This window comes from Talaromyces marneffei, chromosome 6, assembly GCF_009556855.1.
Source record: "Talaromyces marneffei chromosome 6, complete sequence".
NCBI classification, from domain to species: domain Eukaryota; kingdom Fungi; phylum Ascomycota; class Eurotiomycetes; order Eurotiales; family Trichocomaceae; genus Talaromyces; species Talaromyces marneffei.
Genome location: NC_072353.1, coordinates 3099700 through 3123355, shown reverse-complemented (window position 1 = coordinate 3123355; position 23656 = coordinate 3099700). Strand labels below are relative to the sequence as shown.

Genomic DNA, 23656 nt, shown 5'->3' with positions numbered 1-23656 from the left:
TCATTGCTCAACACTTTGCCCAGCCAACCAGGTGTGTATACCATTCGAGTCCAAAAGCCCAAATCTCAGCTAGCCCCATAATTAGTCGGCTAACTTCGCTAAACTGGGGCACGTCGGGAGTTGTCCTCCACCCCGGAATAAAACTCTTGCATTCGGGATATTATCAGTGGGGGTGGGGCCGAGAATCCACTCAATACGAGACTATTCACCGGGACAGAAATGTCAACGCTGTCAGTGGACAGCTGTCTAAGCTGCTAGTTGGAGATCTGAGTAGAGAAAAGAAACACAAGTACGAAATCAACAAGTGATAGTATGATTTGCACTCCTTGTACAGATTCAGAGCAACCACCAATTCACCATGTCTACAGAACCAACACCAGTTCATTTCTTCTCCCATGGCTCGACCATGATGTTGGGCGAAGAGTCCACGTCGGCCGACTATTGGAAGAAATGCGGCGCTGAAGCTCTTGCAAATGGCATCAAGGGAGTGGTGATGATGGTATGTTCATTTCGGTAACCCCAACTTTTCTTCCCTGGGCATATGATTAAAACAAAATCTCAGGGAGCTCATTGGGATTGTTCCGGACTTAACAAGATTCAAGTCACAATGAACCCTAATCCCAACAAATCACCAGTCGCATACGTACATCCGTCTAAATATGTCGATTATGAACTCGCACCAGACCTAGAGCTGGGCCAGAAATGTCTCGATCTCCTCAATAAAGACGGCTTCGATGCCTCTGCTAACAAAAGGTTTGACTGGATTCACGACACATATCTCATTTTAATTCGCATGTTCCCCAAGAAATGCCCACCCACTACCATTATATCCGCCAACTCTCGCTTTGATCCCCATTTCCATATGCGTGTCGGCGCTGCGCTGCGACCACTTCGAGAGCAAGGTTATTTGATTATTGGCACTGGCGGCGCTGTGCACAACCTATATCGTAACCTTTGGGCACCTATGCTGAACTATTCGGACAATTTTGCTCAATTGACGCCTCCCGGAGACTGGGCCGTGGACTTTCGGCAGGCGGTTGAGGACGCTATCGTGAATAACAGCGGACCTGCGCTTCGTCGTGCAATTACGCGATTGATGAAGCATCCGAAATTCAGAGAGGCGCATGCAACAGATGACCATTTTATGGCAGCGTTGTTTGTCGCTGGTGCTGTTGGCAGTGAACAGGACAAGGGTGTGTATGGAAAGTTAGGAGCTGAGACTTGGGAGCTCACAAATATGTGCAATTCTCAATTTACTTTTGGAGAATGGTCCAAGGTTACTCAGGCAGTTTATTGAGTGTTTGGACAGTATTGATATAATGTACGTGTAACAAATTGGTGTTGGATTTTTTCTATATTTTTTTTTTCTCAAATTGTCAAAGAGTTTGAGTAAACCCATCATTAGAACGGATACTGCGCAACAGCATCTACTGCATAACTAGGTAATGGTACATCTTCATAGATTCATAGTAGATTCTCATATCAATATTGCTAGCAGACTCCTAGTCTTATTGCTCGATTTGTACACCAAGTCAGTGGTTTATGTGTCTTGCGCAGACTTCCATGATCTCGATATTTACGTTCTCGTACGCAAGTTAGATCCTCAAGGAAGCCTCTACTCAGCTTGAATATTCCTTGGTCATCTATTGCTTCTCAGGGCGCCAGTCCCGATAAGGTTGACGAAATTCCATCCACTCATAAGAACGGCCTCTTGTTCCACGTCGGATCCCAAGGAATCCTACGAGCATCAAGGAGAGCTATTGACTGGTTCAAATCAATCTATGAGAATTTTCCTTTCCATCCTCACGACCGCGATGAGTATGTGACTCCTGGAGAGATTGTAAAGTTGGAGATTGGTATCTGGGCCATGGGTGTCGAGTATGAAGCTGGAGAGAGCATGAAAGTAGTCCACGACAACAGTCCTGATTTGCAAAGAGAGTTTAAGGAGGATAATGAGTTTGCCAGTCTGGCTTCGCACAGAAGGCATCAAGTATCCATAGGTGGAGTGCACGCCTCGCACATTATTCTGCCTTTTGTATGATGGAATGCCATATAAAATGAAATACAATGAATTCGGTTGCTTTTAGTCACTTTTATTGATCACATCAGTTGAATATTATTTGACACAACTAAAATCTTGCATACTCGCCCATCTTCATGGGAATTGCGCGGATCCATAGATGGATCTACCCAAAAATATACAGAAAGCCCCCACCGGATCGGATAGGTGGAGGATTTCAATATTACCTTATATGAATAGGCTAATGAACGTCATTGATAAATTAACTATAGAAAATAGTATCAGACCTAAGAATTTTACAGCAAAAATGGCGTTCAAGATCAGTGTTAGCATGGACTCTCCCTTTACCCTAGACAACATCCCGTTTGGGGTAATCTCAACTGAGTCCGACCCTAAACCGCGTTGTGCGACGGCATTGGGTGACTATGCCATTGATTTGGCAGCATATTGGAAAGATAGAACATACACCCAACTTGACGGAAACAAGAGTCTGTACGATATTTTCAACCAGGTATTTGACACGCCATATCCGGAGATCATTTTGTGGCAAGACACTGATACTAGTCTAGGGCTCACTGAATGAATTTGCCGCTCTAGACCCATCAATCCGGTCAGATGTTCGCAAACATTTGGCCATAGAATTGGCTGCCAGAAACGTCCCTAAAACATGCGCGATACCTCTCAAATCTGTGAAAATGCATCGTCCCATGGCTATTGGGGGTTTTGTGGACTTCTTGTGTTCGCTTGAGCACTGTAAAAATGTATATCTCTTTAACCACCTCGCAAAGATCGAAAGTCTATATTTTGTAGATTTGAAAATTGACTGACAACTGATAGTGTGCTCCCTTGGCCGGTGGGGCAGTTTCTAACAACTTCTATTATGCGCCATCCGTCTATAATGGACGAACATCAAGCATTGTTCTCTCCTCGGAACCCGTGCAACGGCCTCACGGGATCATTTACGACCCGGTAACCAAAGAACCGACATTTTGCCCCTCAAAGAAAATGGACTTTGAGTTAGAGATGGGAATCTTCGTCTCTAAGCCTGTCCCGATAGGAGAGAGAATATCGATCGAAGATGCAGCTAATCATATATTCGGCTTTGTCTTGTTAAACGATTGGTCAGCTAGAGATCTTCAAGCCTTTGAGATGAATCCTTTGGGTCCATTCCATTCTAAGGGTGAGCCATACAGAAACCCAAAATTGCTAACGACTTGCTAAGTTATCTATTCTCTTTTAGGCTTCGGAACAAGTATCTCGCCATGGATCGTTACTATAGATGCTTTGATGCCATTCGCTTGCAAGCCATGGCACGATCATACGAGCACAGAGTTCGAACATCAACGTTATTCAGATCGAACCAAGGGAACATTCGATATTAAATTGGAAGTAACTTTAGTTCGTAAGTTCTTGTTTATGGCCACGAGTTGAATGAAAACCTTGCATACTAATCTTAGTGACTTGCAGGAAACGGAGAATCTCATAAACTCGCAACCAGTAACTTGAATTACCTCTACTGGACACCATATCAACAAGTTACACATCATACTCTGGCCGGCTGTGGCTTGGAGACAGGGGACTTGCTTGGTACAGGAACCATCACAGGAGAGGTAATATAACAATTCCCTGCACACTATTGGAACAAGCTCAAATAATTAATTTATGGTCTATAATCTAGACAAAACAAGAACTAGGCTCTCTGTTTGAGGCTACCTACAACGGTACCAAACCAATCGAACTGGCTAATGGTGATACGCTGGGATTTCTTGAAGATGGAGACGAGATTATTCTCGGTGCGTCGTGTGGAGGTGGTGAAGGTCAACCTCGTTTGGGCTTTGGGGAGTGCCGTGGAAAGATTCTGCCTGCTAAATAAAATGGTATTTTAGTTAGACTAGACACACAATTCTGTGTAGAGCTCTCTGATAGGACGATTTCGGGAATTTTGTAGTTTGAAAAACTTTCCGTTTTTGGCTAGTGTGCGCCATGTAGGCTATGAGCTACGGAGTTGTTGTGCCCCAGATCTGTTTGCAAAGCAACATTTATAATAGAATATTGAGAACATCGGTTGAATAAGGTGTGCTTTGCAAGGAGACTGTTGCCGATTCGCAGAACTAGCAAGACGTGAGCTGAAGAAGAGAACCTAATCTACATGGGAGCAAGCCCGTATTTAAGCCTGCGCCCTGGCTTGCTATAGAGCATGCTTCCTGACCGAGCATTCCTTCAAATCCGTACAAAGCTCCCTAAACAAAAACCGTACAACAAAGCTCTTCATGAGTCTATTCCCAAGGCGTGAAACTCATACAACAAAAATATCCGGAGGGTTCTTTGGAGTTGCAAAACCTTAGGTACCTAACGCCTTTGCCCGCTTGGGGGTGTCACAGCCCAAAGCAGGTTCCAGGATTGGAACTGTAACAGTTAAGAGAAGGAGTAGAAATAATTGCTGTCTATCCACGGGGCCAAATACACGGCGAGACTGTTAGGACTGCCAGAGGCTCACCCCGCTGCGCAGTTGCTCCCGGTTAGACTTAGGCATGCATGGCGACGTCCACGCTCCGCGTGGAGAGCAACCCCTAGATGACTGGGAATGGGTTAAAAACAATAACAAAGTGCCTAAGGGATAGGCCAAAGACTCACTAAGCCTCTAACCCAGCGACTAACCAGGGACGCCTCAGGGGGGGTTGAGAGGCCGGCGCAATATGCACCAATGGAGTTTCCAGGCACCATCCGGGTTCATGGTAATGAGAGAGCGCTTATGGAAGCAGCTGAGTGGCGCCTAGGCACCACCCTATGGTCAGATGGCTCCAGGGAGGACGATGGGCGTGCTGGTGCTGGAGTGGCGCTGCAAGTCATGCCAGAGGCCCCATGGGAGTGCTTGGAAGTGCGGCGTGCCAATGGGCACCGAATATGAAGTTCTTAAAGCGGAGTTGGTGGGCGTGGCTTTCTGATGTATTTCTTGATTCAACTTTGATGTTTAAAATACAACCATACCGTCTGATTGAGAGTTCGGGAAACGGTAACAACGGTATCAACATAATCAGTTGGAGGAGCGACAATAGGGGAAAATGTGACTATAATATTAGACGAAGATACATCACTTTTTATATAGCTATAGATAATCATATTCTAGCTTGCTTATGTCATGTAATTACACTAACTAACTATATAATATCCACCATAACATCTTGAAATTTCATAACGGTAGAGCCTTTTATAATATAATATCTCTATTACTACCTTACAGATGCCTTAATTAAGTATTGCTCCTTCCTGAATAAGCAATATTGAGGCATCTAAGCACTAGATTCCTTATATATAAGGTACTAAGGTACCAAAATTCCTATCAACTAGCTATCTACTAGACGAAGCTTCCTTCTCTATACTAGCACCATACAAGATATATATATGTAATACTTCAACACATATCCCTAATTCTACCTACACTAACCCTCCAATCCTCTAGCCTCAATGCTTATCCCATGAGCATTGAGTACTCACTAACGTACATGGAGAGGCCTATAATCTAGATATCTAATATAGTAAGCTACGTGAGTAATTCTCTATAATTCCTTATTGTAAGAGCTCTTTCTAACACATGTTTTAAAGCTATCCACAGTCATAGGTCTTGCTAGCTAGGTAAGTAATTCTCTGAATCCTTATCTTAATACACTTTTACTAACTAATATACATTTACACAGATTTATAAGTAGAGTGTTGGTGCGGGCATTACATTGTTTTAGTTATTAACCAAAACACATTGTAAACATAGTTATATTATCTTATAATAGAACATATAAAATACATAAATTATCATATATTCCCGCTAATATTATAGGAGTAAGAGGATATAATGAGCGGGTAAAGGCAATGAAATTTATAACATTATTAAATCCCATAAGGTCGTGGATAAAATTAACATTATCAGATACCATACCTCACTATATACCTACCATACGAGTACAGTTACGATGTGCACAACTAACCGTCGTACAAGGGTCTCATGACCATTATTTAGTCCTATAATTTGACGGGATAGAAGGTTGAAATGTTTCATCCAAACTCAGAACATACAATTAACTAAAACATTGAATGAACCACTCTGCCAAGGATGAACTAAGCAGATGCCTTGATATAAGGAATACCAGTAAGCTTAAACGTTCTTTCATTCAACACGGGATCCTCCACAGGCCCCGTGCGATTTTTGGGACACAACTTTCCATCTCGCATCGCATCGTTAGTCGGCGCAACATGCTGTGCGTTGGGCCAGTGGGTCGTTCCAAGTCGTTCTGTTCCAGTCAGTACATAAAGCTCTCGGATAATGTCAATGAGGGACATACTCTCAAAAGCCCCCTTCTTCCTAATCAAATCCTCCTGCGAAACATCCCTAACAGGCATATAACAGGTATAAACCGCCAACCTATCTTGTTTGGTGGTTGGCGGCACATTATAATGGGGCGTCCTCGAATCCCAGACAATCAAATCACCTGGCTCGGCGCACACTTTTTCCCATTTCACTCCGTGGTCGGCGAGCCATTTCATTCCGTTCTCAGTGAAACCGAACCACTCAGGTGTCCAGGCAGGGATTCGTGGTTCGTCGGCCATTTCGCGATGGAATTGCTCAGACATGATGTGTCCGCCTTTGCAGACGATAAGGCCGCCATCGTTGGGACCGCAACGGTTTAGGTTTACAAGGCCCTGGAGGCAGCGGAAGCCCGGTTTGGAGGGGTCTTGGTCTTGGTGTGGCCAGGGTTTGTTTTCGGGGAGATCTTCGCGGCTGATTCTGTATCAGCCCCATCCTTCTTTCAGGTCATGTTTAGAACTTAAGGTGAGGAAAGGGGGTATACTTGGCAAATCCAACATTAACGACATCAAACGACACAATCAAATCCTCATCTTCATAAACCTTTGCGAATGCATCGACGACACCGGGCTCGCCGCGAATGTCCCATACCCATTGCTCATGCGTAACTCCGTAGTTGAGGATCATACCCTTTTCGTTGATGACGGGTAACATGTCCCGTTTTACGGTGGAGGGGTCATCGCGTTTGAAGCCTAGGCCGCTGTCCCCCAAAACTCGTTAGTTTATATGATATGTAGAATGGTGGAAAGGGGAGAGGCGTACAAATCCTCGATATAACTCAAAAATTTATCGGCGTATCGGTCTGCGCGGTCACGAGGAACGGCGCCTTTGATGACCGCGTACCCGTCGCGGTTGAGTTGGTCACGAAAGTCGTTGTAGTTTGTTGTACAGCCATCTAAAGCCATTCCCAACTTTGGGGCTTGGGCGGTGGTTTGGGTGGTGGTGGCTGTTGTAGACATGTCGATATTCCCCTACGGTCTGGCGCTGGGTTGAGTTAAGATGACTTGTGCACTTGCTGATTGATTGATGGATGTGTTGATGGTGTTTAAATGCGAACTTCTACTTGACAATATGAAGTCTATGTCGGGCACTATTTCTGATTAGCTTAGTATCATGACCATGATCACGCTCACCATATGTAGGTATGGCCACGCGGGAGCTGCTCGGTCGCCTCCTCGGGGCTTGAGTTAGGGTTTGTTCCGGAGGCTTAGCGGCCGAGGGGTTGTTCGGAGAAAGTCCGAGTCAACGTATGCCACACATGAAATTTGAAGGACTGTGCTAGATGGATCCTCCAATCAATTCAATTATGCAATTTCACCCAAAGATTTCCCCAGATTCATGGCCATGCGACGAGAGCAAGGACATTTTTTGATATCCTTCGGAATGTGGAGGTGGAGAACTCGGAAAAAAGGCTGCCGAAATAGGAAATCTTGCGGGTATGGTGGGTATGTGGCAGGAAAGAAACGAGGTAGCTGTGGAAGAGGAAAATAATACATCTCTTTCAGAGAGCATGAGAACCAAAATAATTCACAGACTAAAATCCTAGGCAGAAGTCGAATCAAAATGAGCAAGCAATTCAATATCATCATTGTAGGAGGCGGTATCGCCGGCCTGGCAACAGTAAGCACTGCCTTGAACATCCTCGTCATCTGAATCATACTGACTTGAGCAGGCCATCGCCCTCCGTGCATCCAACCGTAAAATCACCATCCTGGAACAATCATCGCTCAACCGCGAAATCGGCGCCATAATCTCTCTCCAACCCAACGCCTCCAAAATAGTTGAGAAGACTTGGGACCTCGGCAACACCTTGAAGGACAAAGGCTCAATGGCCGATGAAGGATTCCAGGTTTATAACCTTAATGGGGAGTTACAAATGCGGATTCCGTTGTCAACGACGGAGAAATATGGTGCGGAGCGGATGCTGTATCATCGGATTGATTTGCATGATGCGTTGAAGAAACGTGCGACTTCGGAGGAGTGGCCCGGAGAACCTGCTGAGATTCATGTTTCGAGTCGTGTTACACGTTGTGATTGTGAGGAGGGGGTTGTATATACCCAAACCGGGGAGAAGTTTCAAGCCGACTTAATCATTGGCGCGGATGGTATCAAGAGTGTTGTTCGAGACTCTGTTTTGGACACCAAAGTTCCTGCGTTGAGAACGGGCCATTCAGCGTATCGCATGATTGTACCGGTCGACAAACTCCTGGCAGATTGTAAGGCTTTCTGTGACGTCGTCGACCCCCAAGCCCCCTACACAACTATGGTGATGGCGCACAACAGACGAATGATCATGGGCCCAGCCCGAAATGGCTCGGTATATAGTATCGTCGCCATGGTCCCCGATGAGGACATGAATGAAGACCCCACAAATACAAGCTGGACAACACATGGTGACATTCCTAAAATGAAAGAAACGTTCGCCGATTTCCCTGAATGGGCGCGCGGACCATTGTCATGCGTCAATGATGGAGAAGTCGGTTTGTGGCAACTTCGTGACATTGGCCCCCTACCCACTTGGACGAAAGGCAGGGTTATGCTCGTTGGTGATGCGGCGCATGCGATGTTGCCGACGCAGGGACAAGGAGCGAGCCAGGCAATTGAGGATGCGGAGGCAGTTGGCACTTTCTATGCTGATATTGATATCGACAAGGACGGATTGGAGCAGATTAAGGCTGTTAATGAGAAGATTTTCCAATGTCGGTATAAGAGAGCTACGACTATTCAGCAGTACAGTCGACAAGCTGCTAAGCCAGCTACCGAGGAAGGGAGTGTCAAGATCAAGATGAGTCCTAGCGACTTTATGGATTATAACTGTAATTATGGTGGCGCTTTGGAGTGGGCTAGGCGGCAGAAGGAGGAGAAGGATGCAAAGGAAGCAGATGAGGATTGTTGAGAAAGAGGTCAAAGAGGTTGTTGTTTAAAGGAAACACGGTGAAAGCATAATGTTTGATTCAAACCTATACTAAATATCATTAAAATATGGTATACGCCAATCTAGTATGAATATAAATTTCAGTATCCCAGTAATAACCACGCTTTTTATACAACAACCTTGCATGCTCCAAGGTATTTACGTTCCAGCTTCCCCTCAGACATATGTTATTTGATTCTATCCTAACTTTAAATATACCTTAGCTAGCAGTGGCCTTTTCTACATACAACTTCCATTTTTATTATATACTAATTTACTTTAAACTGCTTCCATACTTCTAATCATTATTAGCTTAGTAACCCTTCTAAAGAATTCAGATAGATTATAAAAATAATAGAAAGTATTGGATTAGGAGAAGATATATAAGGACTTTTAAGATTACCCTTAGATGCAGATTGTCTTAAATGGACTTGGTCTAAGGCTAATATTCTAACAAGACATTTGAATGGATTTGACAGCGTAGAAAAGTGGATGGATCTGGACTGAATGAGCCTACTGGGGCTGAGTTTCTAAACATGAATAAGCTGTGTACTCAGTATAAATAAGTTCAAACTTCATCAATTGAAAGAGAGAAACTTCGGTGAACTTCCGTTTAACTACAATGGGTGAGCAAAATCTGAACCTAAGATCTACCAATATACGCTTTGCGTTGTCAATAACTGTTTGTAATAAAAATAAATGGCTACTATAGGTGATAGACTAGTCAATCGTAGATTAGTTCCTACATCTCACGAGCTTCAGGCGCGGTTCAACATCTTCCTGCTTCATAATAGCAATTAATAGTTTGTATCCATGAATGCCAGTCAGAAAGAATGCCGAGATGGGCTGACTGGTGACACCGGGACGGGCCTTCCTGGGTAATATCACGCCTGACCAATGCTCCGCCCAATGATATGTTCAATCTTTGGCATACCGACCGGTTACATGACGAATCTTCTTGCCCCACATATAAATCGGAATACCCAACAATCCCAAAACAGCCGTCAGCGCACCAAAGGCTCCAAAAGCCCCATCATATCCATGACTAGCAATAAAAGGAGCAGTTCCATAGCTTGTTCCGAACGAAAGGATACCCCTAAAAGCACATATAATGACCAACATTGGACCTACACGAGCTGGGTAACTGTCCAATAGGTATGTAACAGAAGCGATGTTCGCGCCAACAAAGGCAAAATAGTACGCTGCAACGGCCCACACGTAGATGAACCAATGATATTTTTCTGGATGAGCGGCTCCCTGGCCATACAAGACAGCGGTAAAAGTTCCGACAATAACGGGAATGATCAAGGGGATCAAGCGAACTTCGGGCTCGTGTAGACCGCCATTTCTTTTCGCCATGCACTTGATGAGCCAATCCGAGCCTTGACCTAGGAGTGGTAGTGCTATGAGGGCAGTCACTATCTGGCCGATATTGGCGTAGGATGCGCTGCTGTTAGGCCAGTTGTATGGTGGAGCTGTGATGATAGAGCCGTAAGTTGTTCCAATAGCGATATTGGCTCCGAGAGTAAGACCATTAATGAGTAGTGCCCAGATGACGTTAGGGAAGAGTAGAAGTTCGCCGGTTTGCTATATATTAGTGTCAGTGAGAACTACGAGAACGGAAGGGGAAGTTGCTTACCTTGAGAACGTTCCAGGTTGCGGCCCAGTCAGGGGTTCCAATCCATAAACGCAGATCCGACTTCCATGTCCGTGGCTTATAGTTGACATAGTCCAAGGGAGGTCGGCTCGTGCAAACTGGCACCTCATGCTTTACAGATGAGCCATCGGGATTTTCGGTCGTGGAGTCTTCCGTGGATGACCCTTCCTGATAAGAAGACAAAGGTCGATCGTACTTGGTTTCAGGTAAAAAGAAGAATGTGAGAATCAACTGTACGCCGCTCAGGATAGCACCTAAGCCGTACCACCATTGCGGTGTGATCGCGCCTGCAATGGGACTAGCAAAAAGCGTCCAAACACATGTCAAGATAGCCTGGATTGCTAGCTGGACAGTAATCGCTGTACTCCTCTCGTGGAGAAAAAATATTTCTTGAGATACCATAGGCACGACCGACTCGCTTTGTCCTGCTGCTAATCCAATGACCATTCGAAATCCGAGCTGCCATTCGTAGGTACTGCTAGCAGCACAAAGAGCTGCACCGATCACTAAGATCACTGTTGAGCCGAGAAATACGACGCGTCTGCCTACTCCGATAGCGAGAGGCATGCCGATGATGTTGCCGATTCCCCTGTTGATCTGTCAGATGACCGAAGTCAAGAACATGGGTCTTTGTACCATACATAAATAGTGATGGGTATGTCATCAATTTGGTAATATCGTTGTAATCCTTGCCTACTGCTACATACTGAGGGATGTAGAAGCCCAATAGGCCACCGAATCCGGAGACGAGAGAGAGACCGAGGGTTGAGACTGACAGGTATGAGCAGTGTTTCAGATACTGGCCAGAAGATCACTTACAGACAGAGATAATACCGATAATGACACATTTCTGCCACATCGGTAGGTTCAATGGATCTATAGTGCAGTTAGCACAAGCCATGACTATCTCAAAATACATGAGTTGTACTTGCCCTGAGGATCCGCTGTCGGTGTCGGAATGTAGACAATTTCCCCTTCAGTCAACCTCACTGTGCCCATAGTATGCACCTGGGCAACTTCATTTTCAGCGCCTATGGTGGGGTCTGCCTCCTCGACATGAAAAGATGACAATTTGTCTGAGGTTGGCCTGACGTCCGCCATGTTGGAGTCTCAATTAAATCGCTTGAATAAAATAGAAACGATATACCGGTGGCTGCGAGAAACCTGATAGTTTCCCGCCAGTGTAATTCGCGTAGTATTGACACAGATATTATCAATCGATTCATGAGGCTAAGAACCAGCTCTATATATGTCGAAAAGGCCGATATAGTCAAGTAGCCATATACACAACGCTCGTAGCGTCCGCACGCACACGCGTACGGAGTCACGAATCCCTTCTCCCAGAGAAAGTGGTCCCGAAAGCTTTTCCAGGTAGGGAGGCGAAATAGACTCTGGGGTAGTTGGGACACAGCCATGGGAAAAAGAGCCCGAGCGTTACGGGGTTCGTATTGGAACCATATATTGTGCTCGGTCACTGTCCGGAGGGCCATTCGGTGGCTAGTGAAGCAAGCCCCGAGATGTCTAGTGCTCCCCGCAGATTCGAGTGCAAGGAAACCCCGCGGGGTAGAATGCATCTGTTTAATCTGGGGACGAGTGCTCGGTAAGCGTGGCCCAGAGATAGCTTGACAGACGGAATGTGGGGAAATCTGGCGATTGTTGAATATTTGTTGTATCAAGAAACCCGAGTATTAGCGCTTTGTTAGAGATAAGGTTTCGCAGCACGCAAAGTCTGCGCACTGGAGCAATACAATAATTTGTACAGAAAGAGAAGAGGAAAAAAAAAAGATTTCTAGTACCAGTGATACATTTATAGTTCATTCAGAGCTAAGATAGATACAGTAGATGGAAAGTTCGTATAGTTAACTGTTGCTTCACATGAATATTAATCATAACCCTTCACTCCAGCCAGCTGCAACAGGCGGTCCGTTAGTTCAGGCTTCTCAAATGGTTCTATGCGGTACTTCGGGCAGACTTTGCCATTCCGCATAGGCTTCTCAGCGGATGGGCGGATATTGCTATGGTCTTGGTTAGTCCAATATTCTTTATCTGAAAGGCCATTCATCAAACGTACCAGTGTGGCCAGTGGGTGGTACCCATCCAGCTGTTAAAGCATTGTTTCTTAAGTTCCAGAGCTTCTTTAGTCGCAAATCGACGAGGTGTCATGCAGATATACTGAACGTGTCGAATCTGGTCGCCTTGAGGCAATTCGGCATAGTGAATGGTGCGCGAATCCCAGAGAACAAAGTCGCCAGGTTCCATGTTGATCTTGACTAGCTCGCAACCACGATCTTCGAACCACTTGAGATCCTTTGGGTCGAATAAGAAAAGATCTTGATACTTCAGCTCTGGTGGAGGAGCATCTTCGTGTGCATACGACTCCCTGTCCTGAGAGAAATATTCATTGAAAAGCTTGGCAGAACCTTTCATCAAGACCAAGCCTCCATCCTTGGGCCCGTTTGGAGCAAAGTTCAGGAGACCTTGAACGGCCTGCATTCCCTTGCGAGCTTGGTTCTGGTCGCAGTGTGGCCAAGGGGTTCCTGCAAGATCTTTTCGTCGGGGCAGAGAGACGTTCAAGCCATCGAATGATGAAATCAGTTCCTTGGTCTCCCATAGCTTCTCGAAAATTTCGATAACGGCAGGTTCTATACGGGCTTCCCAAGCCATCTTTTCGTGCGGCGCAGCATATGCATAGTACATGCTATATCGATTAGTTGTTGTTCAACTTTCAGACTTGTGATGACCTACCCTCCCTTGAAGTTGACTGGCAAGTGCTCAGCTGTCCATGTACTCTCGTCATTCTCATCAAACCCCAAGTCAAACTTGTGAAGCCATTCGATCTGCTTGTCGCAGTAGTACTTGGCCTTTTCCTTGCTGATAACATTTTTGATCACAACACAACCGTTCTTATGGAACTCATCACGCCAATCTCCGTAAACTCTGGGCTCAAAATGAATGAGATCTTCGGATTCGCGCAGAGACTTCTGCAGAGCGGCCTTGGCCTGGATTTCGGTTTCTGTGAGGGACATCTTGATAGAATGCTTAGATCGAAAGTTCAAGAAATAATTTCAAAAGACAAGTTTGAATAACTAAATCCGTTGACTCGACGAAGGGGAATATGAATAGTAAAAATAAGTAGAATCAGAGCTCACCGCCTAAAGGTTCTTCCCATATTCGTTAATTCTCACCTGATTTCAGTAATGTTGCCTCGGCGATGCTCACTGCTTTCTTAGCGGCCGAGGACCCCCATCAAGGCACCAACAGCCACTGTTTTTGTTAGAAGCTTTCGGGGCTTACTCTCGGGGCTGTTGTTCGGCCGCTTAGCGTGCTCTAAGACTGTTCTCGGCTCATTGTGCTTTCGAGCTTCCCCTCATACATCCCCGCTTTCTATGCATCAGCCGGACCTCTTTTTGGAAAGATGCGGAGAATGTTACTATGTAGCTCGTTTTGAAATCGAAATTGGGACTGAAATGAGGAGCTTGGCTCGGAACATGTGCGAGAAGCTCAATATTTTTTGTAATCTGGTTGTATATCTTTACCTGCACGGTCCAAAATAGTATCGTTTCAAAAGAAAAAATCTCGAAATTATTTGAGTTCCTCTGAGCGGCTTTGATCGACAATCCTTGATATCATTTATTTCGCACTAAGCTCGAACTCTCTACCATGCCTCCCATTCCTCTCCAGATCGCGTACAAGCGCGTCAAACAACCCACCGTTGGTGAAAACGGCTATGTGGGCTTCCAACCCGGCAAAACAGAAGTCTTACCCAAAGGCTGGAATGGCTTCAACGCCAAACCTCTCAAAAGCGACATTATGGTCGAGCATGATGTTGAAATCGTGGTCCGCGACGGTGCAAGACTCTACATCGACATTTATCGACCGGCAAACTCAACGGAGAAAGTACCCGCCATTCTTAGTTGGTCATTCTACGGAAAGAAATACAGTGCCCTGGAGATGCTTCCTATGACTGTGTGGAACTGCTGCGTCCCGCGTGAAGACCTTAGTGGTATCGAGAAGTTTGAGGGTCTCGATCCGCAGACTTGGTGCCCGCGGGGGTATGCGATCATTAGTGTCGATACACGAGGTGCGGGACATAGTGATGGTCAGATCGGTGTTATGGGTACCCAAGATGCGGAGGATGGATATGATGTGGTTGAAGCGGTAGCAAAGATGGACTGGTGCAATGGTCACATTGGAATGGCCGGTAATTCGGCATTGGCTATCTCTCAATGGTTCATCGCGTCTCAGCAGCCACCGTCGCTAAAGGCCATTGCTCCCTGGGAAGGATCTGGAGATATTTACCGAGAACAGTTCTGCCGTGGTGGTTGGTTCTTCATGAGTAATTTCGATCTGATTGCAAACGCTATTGTTCGCGGACAGGTGAACTCAGGGTTGGAGGACTTTGAGGAAATGTACCGTCGTTCTAATCTGTCGAATGCGTTCTGGGAAGATAAACGTGCCGATATGACAAAGATCCAGTGCCCAGTCTATATCCGAGGAAGCGATGTCTCATCTATCCACACAATGGGAAGTGTTCGTGCATGGCTGGAACTACCCCACGACAACAAATGGATTCGTTGGGGGAGCAAACAGGAATGGTATGAGCTATACAGTGAGCCCGAGTCCGAAAAAGAGCTCTTCTTGTTCTTTGATCGTTACTTGCGCGGTGAGGAAGGGAACGGTTGGGAGAAGACTCCCAAAGTACGCTGGTCGGCACTTCGATTCGGTGACCGTGCGGCTATCGACGATATCATCCTTAAGGATTTTCCGGCTCCTAACACTGAGTACCGCAAACTGTATCTTGCAAAAGATGGCCTTTTGAAGACAGATGCTCCATCTAATGCCGACGTAGAGACTGTGTCATACAACTCAGAGCAACGAGAGTCTATCGCCGAGTTCTCCTATACTTTCGCCAAAGCGACACAGCTCATCGGTCTTCCCAAGGCAGTCCTATATGTCTCCAATGATAAGCAAGATGACTTCACAGTTTTTGTCATTCTCCGGAAGCGAGATCGTAACGGAAAGTTGCTCATGCATTTGAACTTCCCTATTGAGGCAACTCCCGTCAAGTCCATTGAGGAGATATCTGAGAAGGACCAACAAAGCACAAACCTTTACCTGGGCTCAACTGGTATACTGCGTGCATCGCATCGCGCCTATGACTCTATCAAGAGCATCCACCCCCAGTTTCCCTTCCACCCACACACAAAGCAAGACAAAGTGAGGCCAGGAGAGATTGTGAAATTGGAGATTGGCATATGGGCTATGGGTTACGATTTCGAAGAGGGAGAGACCATATCCTTGCAGGTACTGTTTTCCCTGTCCTACAGTTGCTTCTTTCGAGTATGTATTGACCACATGATCAGGTTTCCGGACAGTATCCCAGTATTGCAGAGTTCAAGAGCTTTTCGCAGCCCCGGCCGGAGCATGAGTTGAACAGAGGGCTGCATACGATTCATATTGGAAAAGACTATCCAAGTTCAATTATTCTTCCCTTTATTAAGCAATGAGTAAAAGAGGGGGAAAAACAGATTGCTTTTTGATATTAATAGTTAGTACCGAATCAGGATAGGGCGATATAGGCCAATGTTGAGTTACTTTAATATCCATATGAACCGTACCTTAGAGATGCAAATAGCGTATACATGGACTTTGTAGTCTGTTTCTAATCTCAGATCTCTTTCTCCTTATATTGTATTATGACAGCTGTGTGATAAGTGACATTCAGGTGCATCCAAGATCCAACAAAACACAAAACAAACACGTTACTGTACAGGCAATGCAAAGCCAAAAAAAAGTTCCGAGGGCGCTCCCAGTGTTCTCACATGTTATGGTCAAAACGCTAACATTTCAGTCGGCCGGCTCAGTATAAATTAAAAAAGGGACCAATCGCTGGGTATTTTCTATGTTCAAGATCAATTACAAGTATATCAAGCAAGTTCGAAATTACATACCTGCCCGGATACAATTTTCGAGATACTGTATGTGACTGATGATATGGCACATAGAAAGAAAGAAAAGTGACTGAAGTCATGTAGATTGTGACGGTCAGACTGGCCATGATTGTTTGTGGCATTGTTGACTGTATGATTCATTTCAAGTCATTGATCCAAGTGTAACTTTTGTCGGAGCTCCTCTTTAAACCCCATATTACCATAAGATACTACAATCTGCGGCGTGATACTGGTATTGATATATTGAGAGCTGATAATTACTTGGCTTTCTATTAGGTGGTTACGTTCCTTCGGTGCGCCGCCGAAGCCCCGAGTAGGTACCGGTACCGATAGGTACGGAACAGCAAAAAGTCGCCGACCAATTATTACCTGACGAAGTCGGATTACTGGCAGATTTTTAGAGTAGAATTCTACTTTTGGTGCATTGTCTGATGTTCTTAGTCGCTTTAATATATATAATTATAAAAGTAAGAAGGACTCTCCCGTCCAGAAAAATCGATGATCATTTGATAAATACCCTTAAAGGTCGCCAATTTTGATCGTCTGAGCACGACTGAGACGAACTGCCGATTCTGACTGCGGAATTCCCATTCATGATGGCTACTCTGGTATATTCACAGCTTTTAAGTCACCTGGAATTGATTCCGCACTTTGTCTTGGTAGAGCCAATTGTGCGCGCTTCAGTTGGGGGGACGATTTGGGGATTGTCAATATGGGCTTAGCGATTGGTCGGGAGAGAGTCTCCACAGTCTGTTCCCCGTGGGGGGTTCAATCCGCCGTTGTTTTGGACAGGATACGCTCAGTATCTTCGTTCACCAGTGTCCGTTTCGGCAGCTAGGAGGTCAAGATACACCTCGTATAGCATGGATATGGCATGTTAAGGCGATGAGCTGATGAAGGAAACCTCTAGTCATGCTCCCCAATACCTCTAAACCATCATGGATCCCCGGCCAAGGAAGAAACGCCTGTCTATGGCATGCAACAGCTGCCGACTACGAAAAGTGAAATGCGATGCAGACTATCCACGATGTCGCAACTGTCGAGGTCGCGATGAAGTTTGTGCTACCAGCGATCCGCGACGTGCCGGGGAGCCTGTTGTGCGTGAATGGATTGTGACCGAGAAGATAAACAAATCCGACACGAATAGACCAACTGTATACGCCAGCCCTACTCCATCTCTACAACAACAATTGTTTCAACAAACACAGGGTTCAGAGATACGGACAGAACACTCTGTAGCAGTCGGCGTACAAAATGACCAAATTTCATCGGCCAAGAATGATCAACCCGGCCATACTGATATCCACGAATCTCCCGTACATCAACCATTCCACGTCAGTTCGAACACTGATCCAGAATTAAATCGCACAAAAATTGTCGGCGGAAGCAGTTCGCAATGTCTGGCAAAATCATTGGATGTGTACCTGAAATCAGTGCACCGAAAGCCCGTATCCGATTTGTTCAAGTATGGCATGAGATACGCAGAAGAATTCGACATTCCCTTGGAAGTCTCATTACCGCCATTACCAGACTCCTCTCGACTTCACGGATATTTATCGACATTTTTTGACCGAATACATCCCTTGTATCCGTTATTCAACGTTGAATCATTTCATGTGATCGTCAACCAGATCGTGGAGATGGGGAGTGAATTGAAAACCATTCCACGCGATCAAATACCATGGCTTGCAAGTGTTTATCTAGCGGTCAGTATTGGCGCGGATGAACAAACTCATGGAGTTACTTCCGATGGGACTCTATATCTCCAAGCAGCCTCAAGTCTTATAGGACACGTGACGTCGGTGCCGTATCTTCCCGCAGTACAGGCAATGCTTATGTTCACTATTGCCTATCGTGGGCGAAATCAAGAAGGATTGGGATGGCTGTATTTAGGGATGGCCATTCGGATTGCACATACGACTGGAATCCATCGAAGAGCAGCCTATAGTGCCCCGCGAACTGGAGATGTGCAGTACATACAAAAATATACAAATGAGGGCAGGATCTGGGCAATATGTTGCATTCTAGAAAAATGTATGGAGCTTGAATCTGGGCGACCAACTGTCATCTCTTATTCCTTTACATGCGACGACGTTCTCCCTCCACACCTTCACGAACAAGATGACGACCAAATTCTTCGCTGGCAACTAGGACTAGCAGTGTACCAGAATCAAATCAGTCAACATATTTACGGCCACACCTTACGCAAACGCCGGGCTAGAGAAATCCTCCTCGATACTGCACGACTTGACAAATGTCTATTAGACTGGGTGAACGGTATCCCTCCTCAGATGCGGCCCGGAAATGACATTTTTTGTCCAAGAGGAGTCTTTCATTTCGCAGCTCTATTGTCTATGATGTACCACGAAGCCATGATAACCCTACATCGGGCAGCTCTAATTGCGCCCAATGCAAGTTTCGAGGTTGAAGTCGAGCAAGAGGGTCCAGATGACCCGTCTCGATTTCGTATTCTCGGCGGAGAGTCGATATGTATTAACAGCGCAAGAGCGATTGCGAAGTTGAGCATTGAACTGTCAGATCAAAGGACGGATACGCGGTTGATACCTGCTGGGGTTCCATTACTGGCGTGTATCGTGTTGGCTATCTATTTGATCAAGCATCCAGATAGCAGAATGCAGTCTACTGACTTGCAGGTATGACTCAAAGCTCGTGAATGTGAGATCTATTGTGGCTTATGCTGATTGGACTGCTAGCTTCTGAAGACTTGTCTCGAATTGTGCAATGAAAAATGGATGGATTGCGGTCAAGACATGCGCTTTATCCAAGGTAATAACCATTCGTGGAGCGATCTTGCTATCACTGGACAAAGCTAATCCTTGCCAGGCCTGTCAACCGTATATGAACGCGTCAGAGGATACATCGACTCCCAAAGAGCGACCAAAGCACCACATACACCTCAAAATTGTACCATAACGGGCCCTTATTTACCGGGTGATCTACCAAATTACACGGAGAAGCCGAGTACTGTACCTACACGACACAGTCTCCTTGTAAGTCTCAGCCAACAACCTTACAATACAGACAATACACCTGATACTCCCAACAAACGCTATCATCCAGATGGAGGTGTACTGGATACAAGAACGCATCAACCGTATGAAGATATTCCACCTGACTCAGCAACACTACCTCAATATGACCACCCTAATGAAGTTACCCATAACCAGCAAGCAAATATGCCACTGGACGTGGATAGATATGATTGGCAACAGGGGTCAGCACAGGAAGATAATCAATTTCCTTTCGATGGCTACAATGTCGAGGATTTGTGGGAGTGGATGCTATACTTTGATTCTCAGAGTGAGGTCATCTCTAATGCCCATACCTGAGTCATACTCATTTTTGAGCTTTGTATTATACCACTTGTGGCAACTCCCATTATTGCAATGTCTTTTTTAGCCTGTCAAGGCTACTTCTGCATGACAAAGTAACGTGACTCTATTTTCTCCACATTAGCTATAAGGCCAGCTGCGACCATCTTTAATCAGCAAAGTAAACGATTTGGATAGATAATACACCAATCATTCCTGCACACATACAAGAGCATTACGGTCTAAAAGTCTAGCCCTAACACCCCCCCGAAGTATGGGGCCGAGGCCGCCGAGCAGCACCACCGATTGGCTCCCGCCCACATTCCGACATCCTTTACTGGGAAATGTCACTTCCTGCCATCTTCGCGGGGGTTTGTCCTATGCGCTAGTTAGTACTTCTGAAAGTTTGTAGCTTAATTTTGTCATTCTCCAAATATTTTTTTTTTCTTTTCATTTCGCTCGTCTCGCGTCTCTGAGATTCAATCCATGGAGAACGTCGAAGAACGATCGGTAAGCGTGAAGCAAGAGATCGTCGACAATGCCGCCAGTAAGGACGTCGCGCAGCCAGTTGGAGTACGATTGTATCTCGTGATAGCATCTCTGTTACTTACCCTTTTCTTATCTGCCATTAATGTTACCGTTGTCGCAACCGCTTTACCGACTATTGCTGCGCATCTCAATGCCACCACATCCGAGTATTCATGGGTAGGCAGTGCCTATACACTAGCCAGCACGGCATCAACACCGTTGTGGGCTAGAGTATCCGATATCTGTGGTCGAAAAGAGATTTTGATGGTAACCAATGTGACCTTTCTTGTCGGAAGCCTGATATGTGCTCTGAGTATCTCGCCCGGAATGATGATTGGAGGTCGAGTTGCGCAAGGCCTGGGTGGTGGTGGCATATCGGTAGTTGTAACCATAGTTATTGGTGACTTGTTTCCGCTGAGAGAAAGAGCCAAATACTATGCTTTGACTGGTATTGTATGGGCAATATCCAGTGGTGTTGGACCGCTGCTGGGAGGCGTGTTTACCCAAACGATAGGGTGGAGGTGGTGCTGTACGTTTGCCCTGCCCAGCGCTCATGACAACCATCAAACTAACGAACGTTGAAATCAATCAGTCTACATAAATCTTCCATTTGATGGGTTATCGCTCGCCTTCCTTTTTCTTGCCCTCAAGCTGCCAGCCAAGAAACAGAAACAATCATGGCAAAGCCTCCTTTATTCATTCGACTGGCTTGGATCCATCCTCATTGTCGGCGGTACAATATGTTTTCTCTACGGACTGGAAGTCGGTGCTAGTAAACAACATCCATGGGGAAGTGCATATACCCTTGGACTACTCATTACTGGAATAGTCATCCTCACCATCTTTGGCTTATACGAAACATTCTATGCAAACAATCCGATCGTTCCAATCCGGGTCCTGAAAGATAGATCTATACTTGCATGTCTCTCCACCGCATTCTGCCACTCCTTTATATTTATAGCCTACGACTACTTCAACCCTCTGTATTTTCAGACCGTTCTCGGGGTTACTCCCATCCAGTCTGGACTTTACACGCTTGCGCTTGTGTTACCATTGTCTGCGATGACTTTAACCAGCGGTTTTATCGTCAAGCGGACCGGAGCATATCGACCTGTCATCTGGGTTGGAGGAAGTATCATGGTCTTAGGAACAGGTCTATTCATTGATTTTGGCCCAAGCCGTGTGGTAGCGAAAATTGTTGTCTATCAAATAATCGCGGGTCTCGGAGCTGGGCCACTGTTCCAAGCGCCCATGATCGCATTCCAAAGCCAGCTAATAAGAAAAGAGGATCTTCTTGCGGCGGCTATTGCCGCTTTCACATTCTTGAGAAATTTGTCCACGGCACTGTCGCTCGTTGTTGGTGGGGTCATTTTGCAGCATGGGTTGAGTAGTGATGAGACATTGTATCTCAAAGATGGATCCAGCTTGAGTTTTAGTGGAAGCTCTGAGGAAAGTAGTCTCCAAGATGGCATTGTCAATGGGTTGAAGACTATGTGGATCTTCTATGTCGCTGTTGGAGGAGTGATGTTGATCTCGTCTCTTGCAATTGGCAAAAAGGATCTCGATAGCAATCCGGATGAGTAGTCAACTGTGCCATATGGAAAAAAACAAAGCAAAACAAAACAAAACAAAAAACACGCATATAGACTTGCACATAAAATACCATATCTACATGTATTGCTCTGTAGTATAGAGAGATAAAGAAAACTTAAAAACCATAAAACATAATAACGCCGACGACCTACCGTTCGAAGTCTTTCATATTTTAAATCGTCCAACCCGGGTATTTCAATTGTCCTGTTTTCGCCATAATTCCTCCGCGACTAGAATTATGCGACAAGAACTTTTGATTACTATATGCTCTTTGGCACTTAGAGAGCATTATTTTGTTCGGTAGTCTGCTCGCGACTGAGGTCGAGCGGAGATTTCTGATATCACTACTGTGCATATACGATCATTCATCAGTGTGTAGTTGCTTTACTTAAATTTCTATATTTGCTATGAAAAATTAAGAAAATTTTCCAAGGGAGATAATCCACCGATTTATACCAGCAATGACGTCACCATCGATGGACGATGGCAATGGAAGGAAAATAGACCTCAACGGTAGTATCAGACTCTATAATTTCACTTCTAAAGGTCCCTTTTACATTTGTCAATGCAATTACAGGTCTTTGTCTAATTGATATTCTGAAAGGGATCGAGAACCTTAGACCTCTTTGTTATATGTATGGGAATATCTTTACGTCTTTGTTTGTCCGAACTCCTGTTTCATACCATGTTTGTCTACAGATTCTCTGTTCGACTAGGGGAGGAAGCCCTACACTGGTTATAAGTATGAGACATCTTCCCCATTAGATAGTTCTAGGAGCCAGTTATCAATTAGAAGTTAGTCAACCATATTGATCTGCTCATCCCGTAGGCTCATTGGACTGGCCTTACACCAATCCTTGCTTCGTGATCTAGGACCGTGTAGAACCAACAGATATATAATCTCTGATATGTTTTACGAGTGGTGATTGATAGCATAAATATCGTATATACCTGAACCAAGCCTCCATCCATGTCCCGAGCACCCTGACACTGCGGCGCTGTATAACATGCTGGGTGCACGGAGCTAAGCCGTCCGGCATGTGTTCCATGTTCTAGTTGATCCGACATCCTTTCAGAGTCTCCTCCGCATGGTACAGCATTCCCTGACTAATGAAGGCTATTTCTGCATTGATTGTGTCTAGGACGAGCAATCGGTAGAAGAAACGTAACCCTAACTGTAGAGAATCCACCGTCGTTATAGAGAGGATGGATGTGAAAGGTCCTGCACGGCTTTCAGGTTGATTCAATAAAGAATCATTCTAACATCTAGATATATATAGCATGCCAAACCAATTTAGAGAAAA

The 23656-nt window shown here is 45.4% G+C and overlaps 9 protein-coding genes across 9 annotated transcripts; 6 read left to right on the top strand and 3 right to left on the bottom strand.

The window, feature by feature from the left end:
* Positions 1 to 358: 358 nt before the first annotated feature.
* On the top strand, positions 359 to 1297 carry EYB26_008626 (uncharacterized protein; the record flags this gene model as incomplete). Its single annotated transcript, XM_054267877.1, has 2 exons — positions 359 to 499; positions 563 to 1297. 2 exons carry the CDS (start codon positions 359 to 361, stop codon positions 1295 to 1297), a joined length of 876 nt encoding a protein of 291 aa, XP_054123852.1.
* A 1030-nt stretch (positions 1298 to 2327) lies between these two features.
* EYB26_008625 (uncharacterized protein) lies at positions 2328 to 3893 on the top strand (the record flags this gene model as incomplete). The annotated part of the gene is made up of 6 exons (XM_054267876.1): positions 2328 to 2531; positions 2590 to 2781; positions 2858 to 3200; positions 3261 to 3422; positions 3488 to 3630; positions 3699 to 3893. 6 exons carry the CDS (start codon positions 2328 to 2330, stop codon positions 3891 to 3893), a joined length of 1239 nt encoding a protein of 412 aa, XP_054123851.1.
* Positions 3894 to 6130: 2237 nt separating this feature from the next.
* On the bottom strand, positions 6131 to 7336 carry EYB26_008624 (uncharacterized protein; the record flags this gene model as incomplete). Its single annotated transcript, XM_054267875.1, has 4 exons — positions 6131 to 6303; positions 6355 to 6791; positions 6862 to 7077; positions 7140 to 7336. The coding sequence occupies 4 exons, from the start codon at positions 7334 to 7336 to the stop codon at positions 6131 to 6133; spliced, it is 1023 nt and encodes a 340-aa protein (XP_054123850.1).
* Positions 7337 to 7940: 604 nt separating this feature from the next.
* Positions 7941 to 9273, top strand: EYB26_008623 (uncharacterized protein; the record flags this gene model as incomplete). The annotated part of the gene is made up of 2 exons (XM_054267874.1): positions 7941 to 7997; positions 8050 to 9273. 2 exons carry the CDS (start codon positions 7941 to 7943, stop codon positions 9271 to 9273), a joined length of 1281 nt encoding a protein of 426 aa, XP_054123849.1.
* Positions 9274 to 10209: 936 nt separating this feature from the next.
* On the bottom strand, positions 10210 to 12049 carry EYB26_008622 (uncharacterized protein; the record flags this gene model as incomplete). Its single annotated transcript, XM_054267873.1, has 5 exons — positions 10210 to 10878; positions 10931 to 11537; positions 11590 to 11719; positions 11768 to 11824; positions 11881 to 12049. 5 exons carry the CDS (start codon positions 12047 to 12049, stop codon positions 10210 to 10212), a joined length of 1632 nt encoding a protein of 543 aa, XP_054123848.1.
* Positions 12050 to 12830: 781 nt separating this feature from the next.
* EYB26_008621 (uncharacterized protein) lies at positions 12831 to 13974 on the bottom strand (the record flags this gene model as incomplete). Its single annotated transcript, XM_054267872.1, has 3 exons — positions 12831 to 12963; positions 13020 to 13646; positions 13694 to 13974. 3 exons carry the CDS (start codon positions 13972 to 13974, stop codon positions 12831 to 12833), a joined length of 1041 nt encoding a protein of 346 aa, XP_054123847.1.
* A 634-nt stretch (positions 13975 to 14608) lies between these two features.
* Positions 14609 to 16455, top strand: EYB26_008620 (uncharacterized protein; the record flags this gene model as incomplete). The annotated part of the gene is made up of 2 exons (XM_054267871.1): positions 14609 to 16252; positions 16312 to 16455. The coding sequence occupies 2 exons, from the start codon at positions 14609 to 14611 to the stop codon at positions 16453 to 16455; spliced, it is 1788 nt and encodes a 595-aa protein (XP_054123846.1).
* A 1382-nt stretch (positions 16456 to 17837) lies between these two features.
* EYB26_008619 (uncharacterized protein) lies at positions 17838 to 20249 on the top strand (the record flags this gene model as incomplete). The annotated part of the gene is made up of 3 exons (XM_054267870.1): positions 17838 to 19553; positions 19614 to 19686; positions 19744 to 20249. The coding sequence occupies 3 exons, from the start codon at positions 17838 to 17840 to the stop codon at positions 20247 to 20249; spliced, it is 2295 nt and encodes a 764-aa protein (XP_054123845.1).
* Positions 20250 to 20717: 468 nt separating this feature from the next.
* Positions 20718 to 22343, top strand: EYB26_008618 (uncharacterized protein; the record flags this gene model as incomplete). The annotated part of the gene is made up of 2 exons (XM_054267869.1): positions 20718 to 21288; positions 21352 to 22343. The coding sequence occupies 2 exons, from the start codon at positions 20718 to 20720 to the stop codon at positions 22341 to 22343; spliced, it is 1563 nt and encodes a 520-aa protein (XP_054123844.1).
* Positions 22344 to 23656: the final 1313 nt, after the last annotated feature.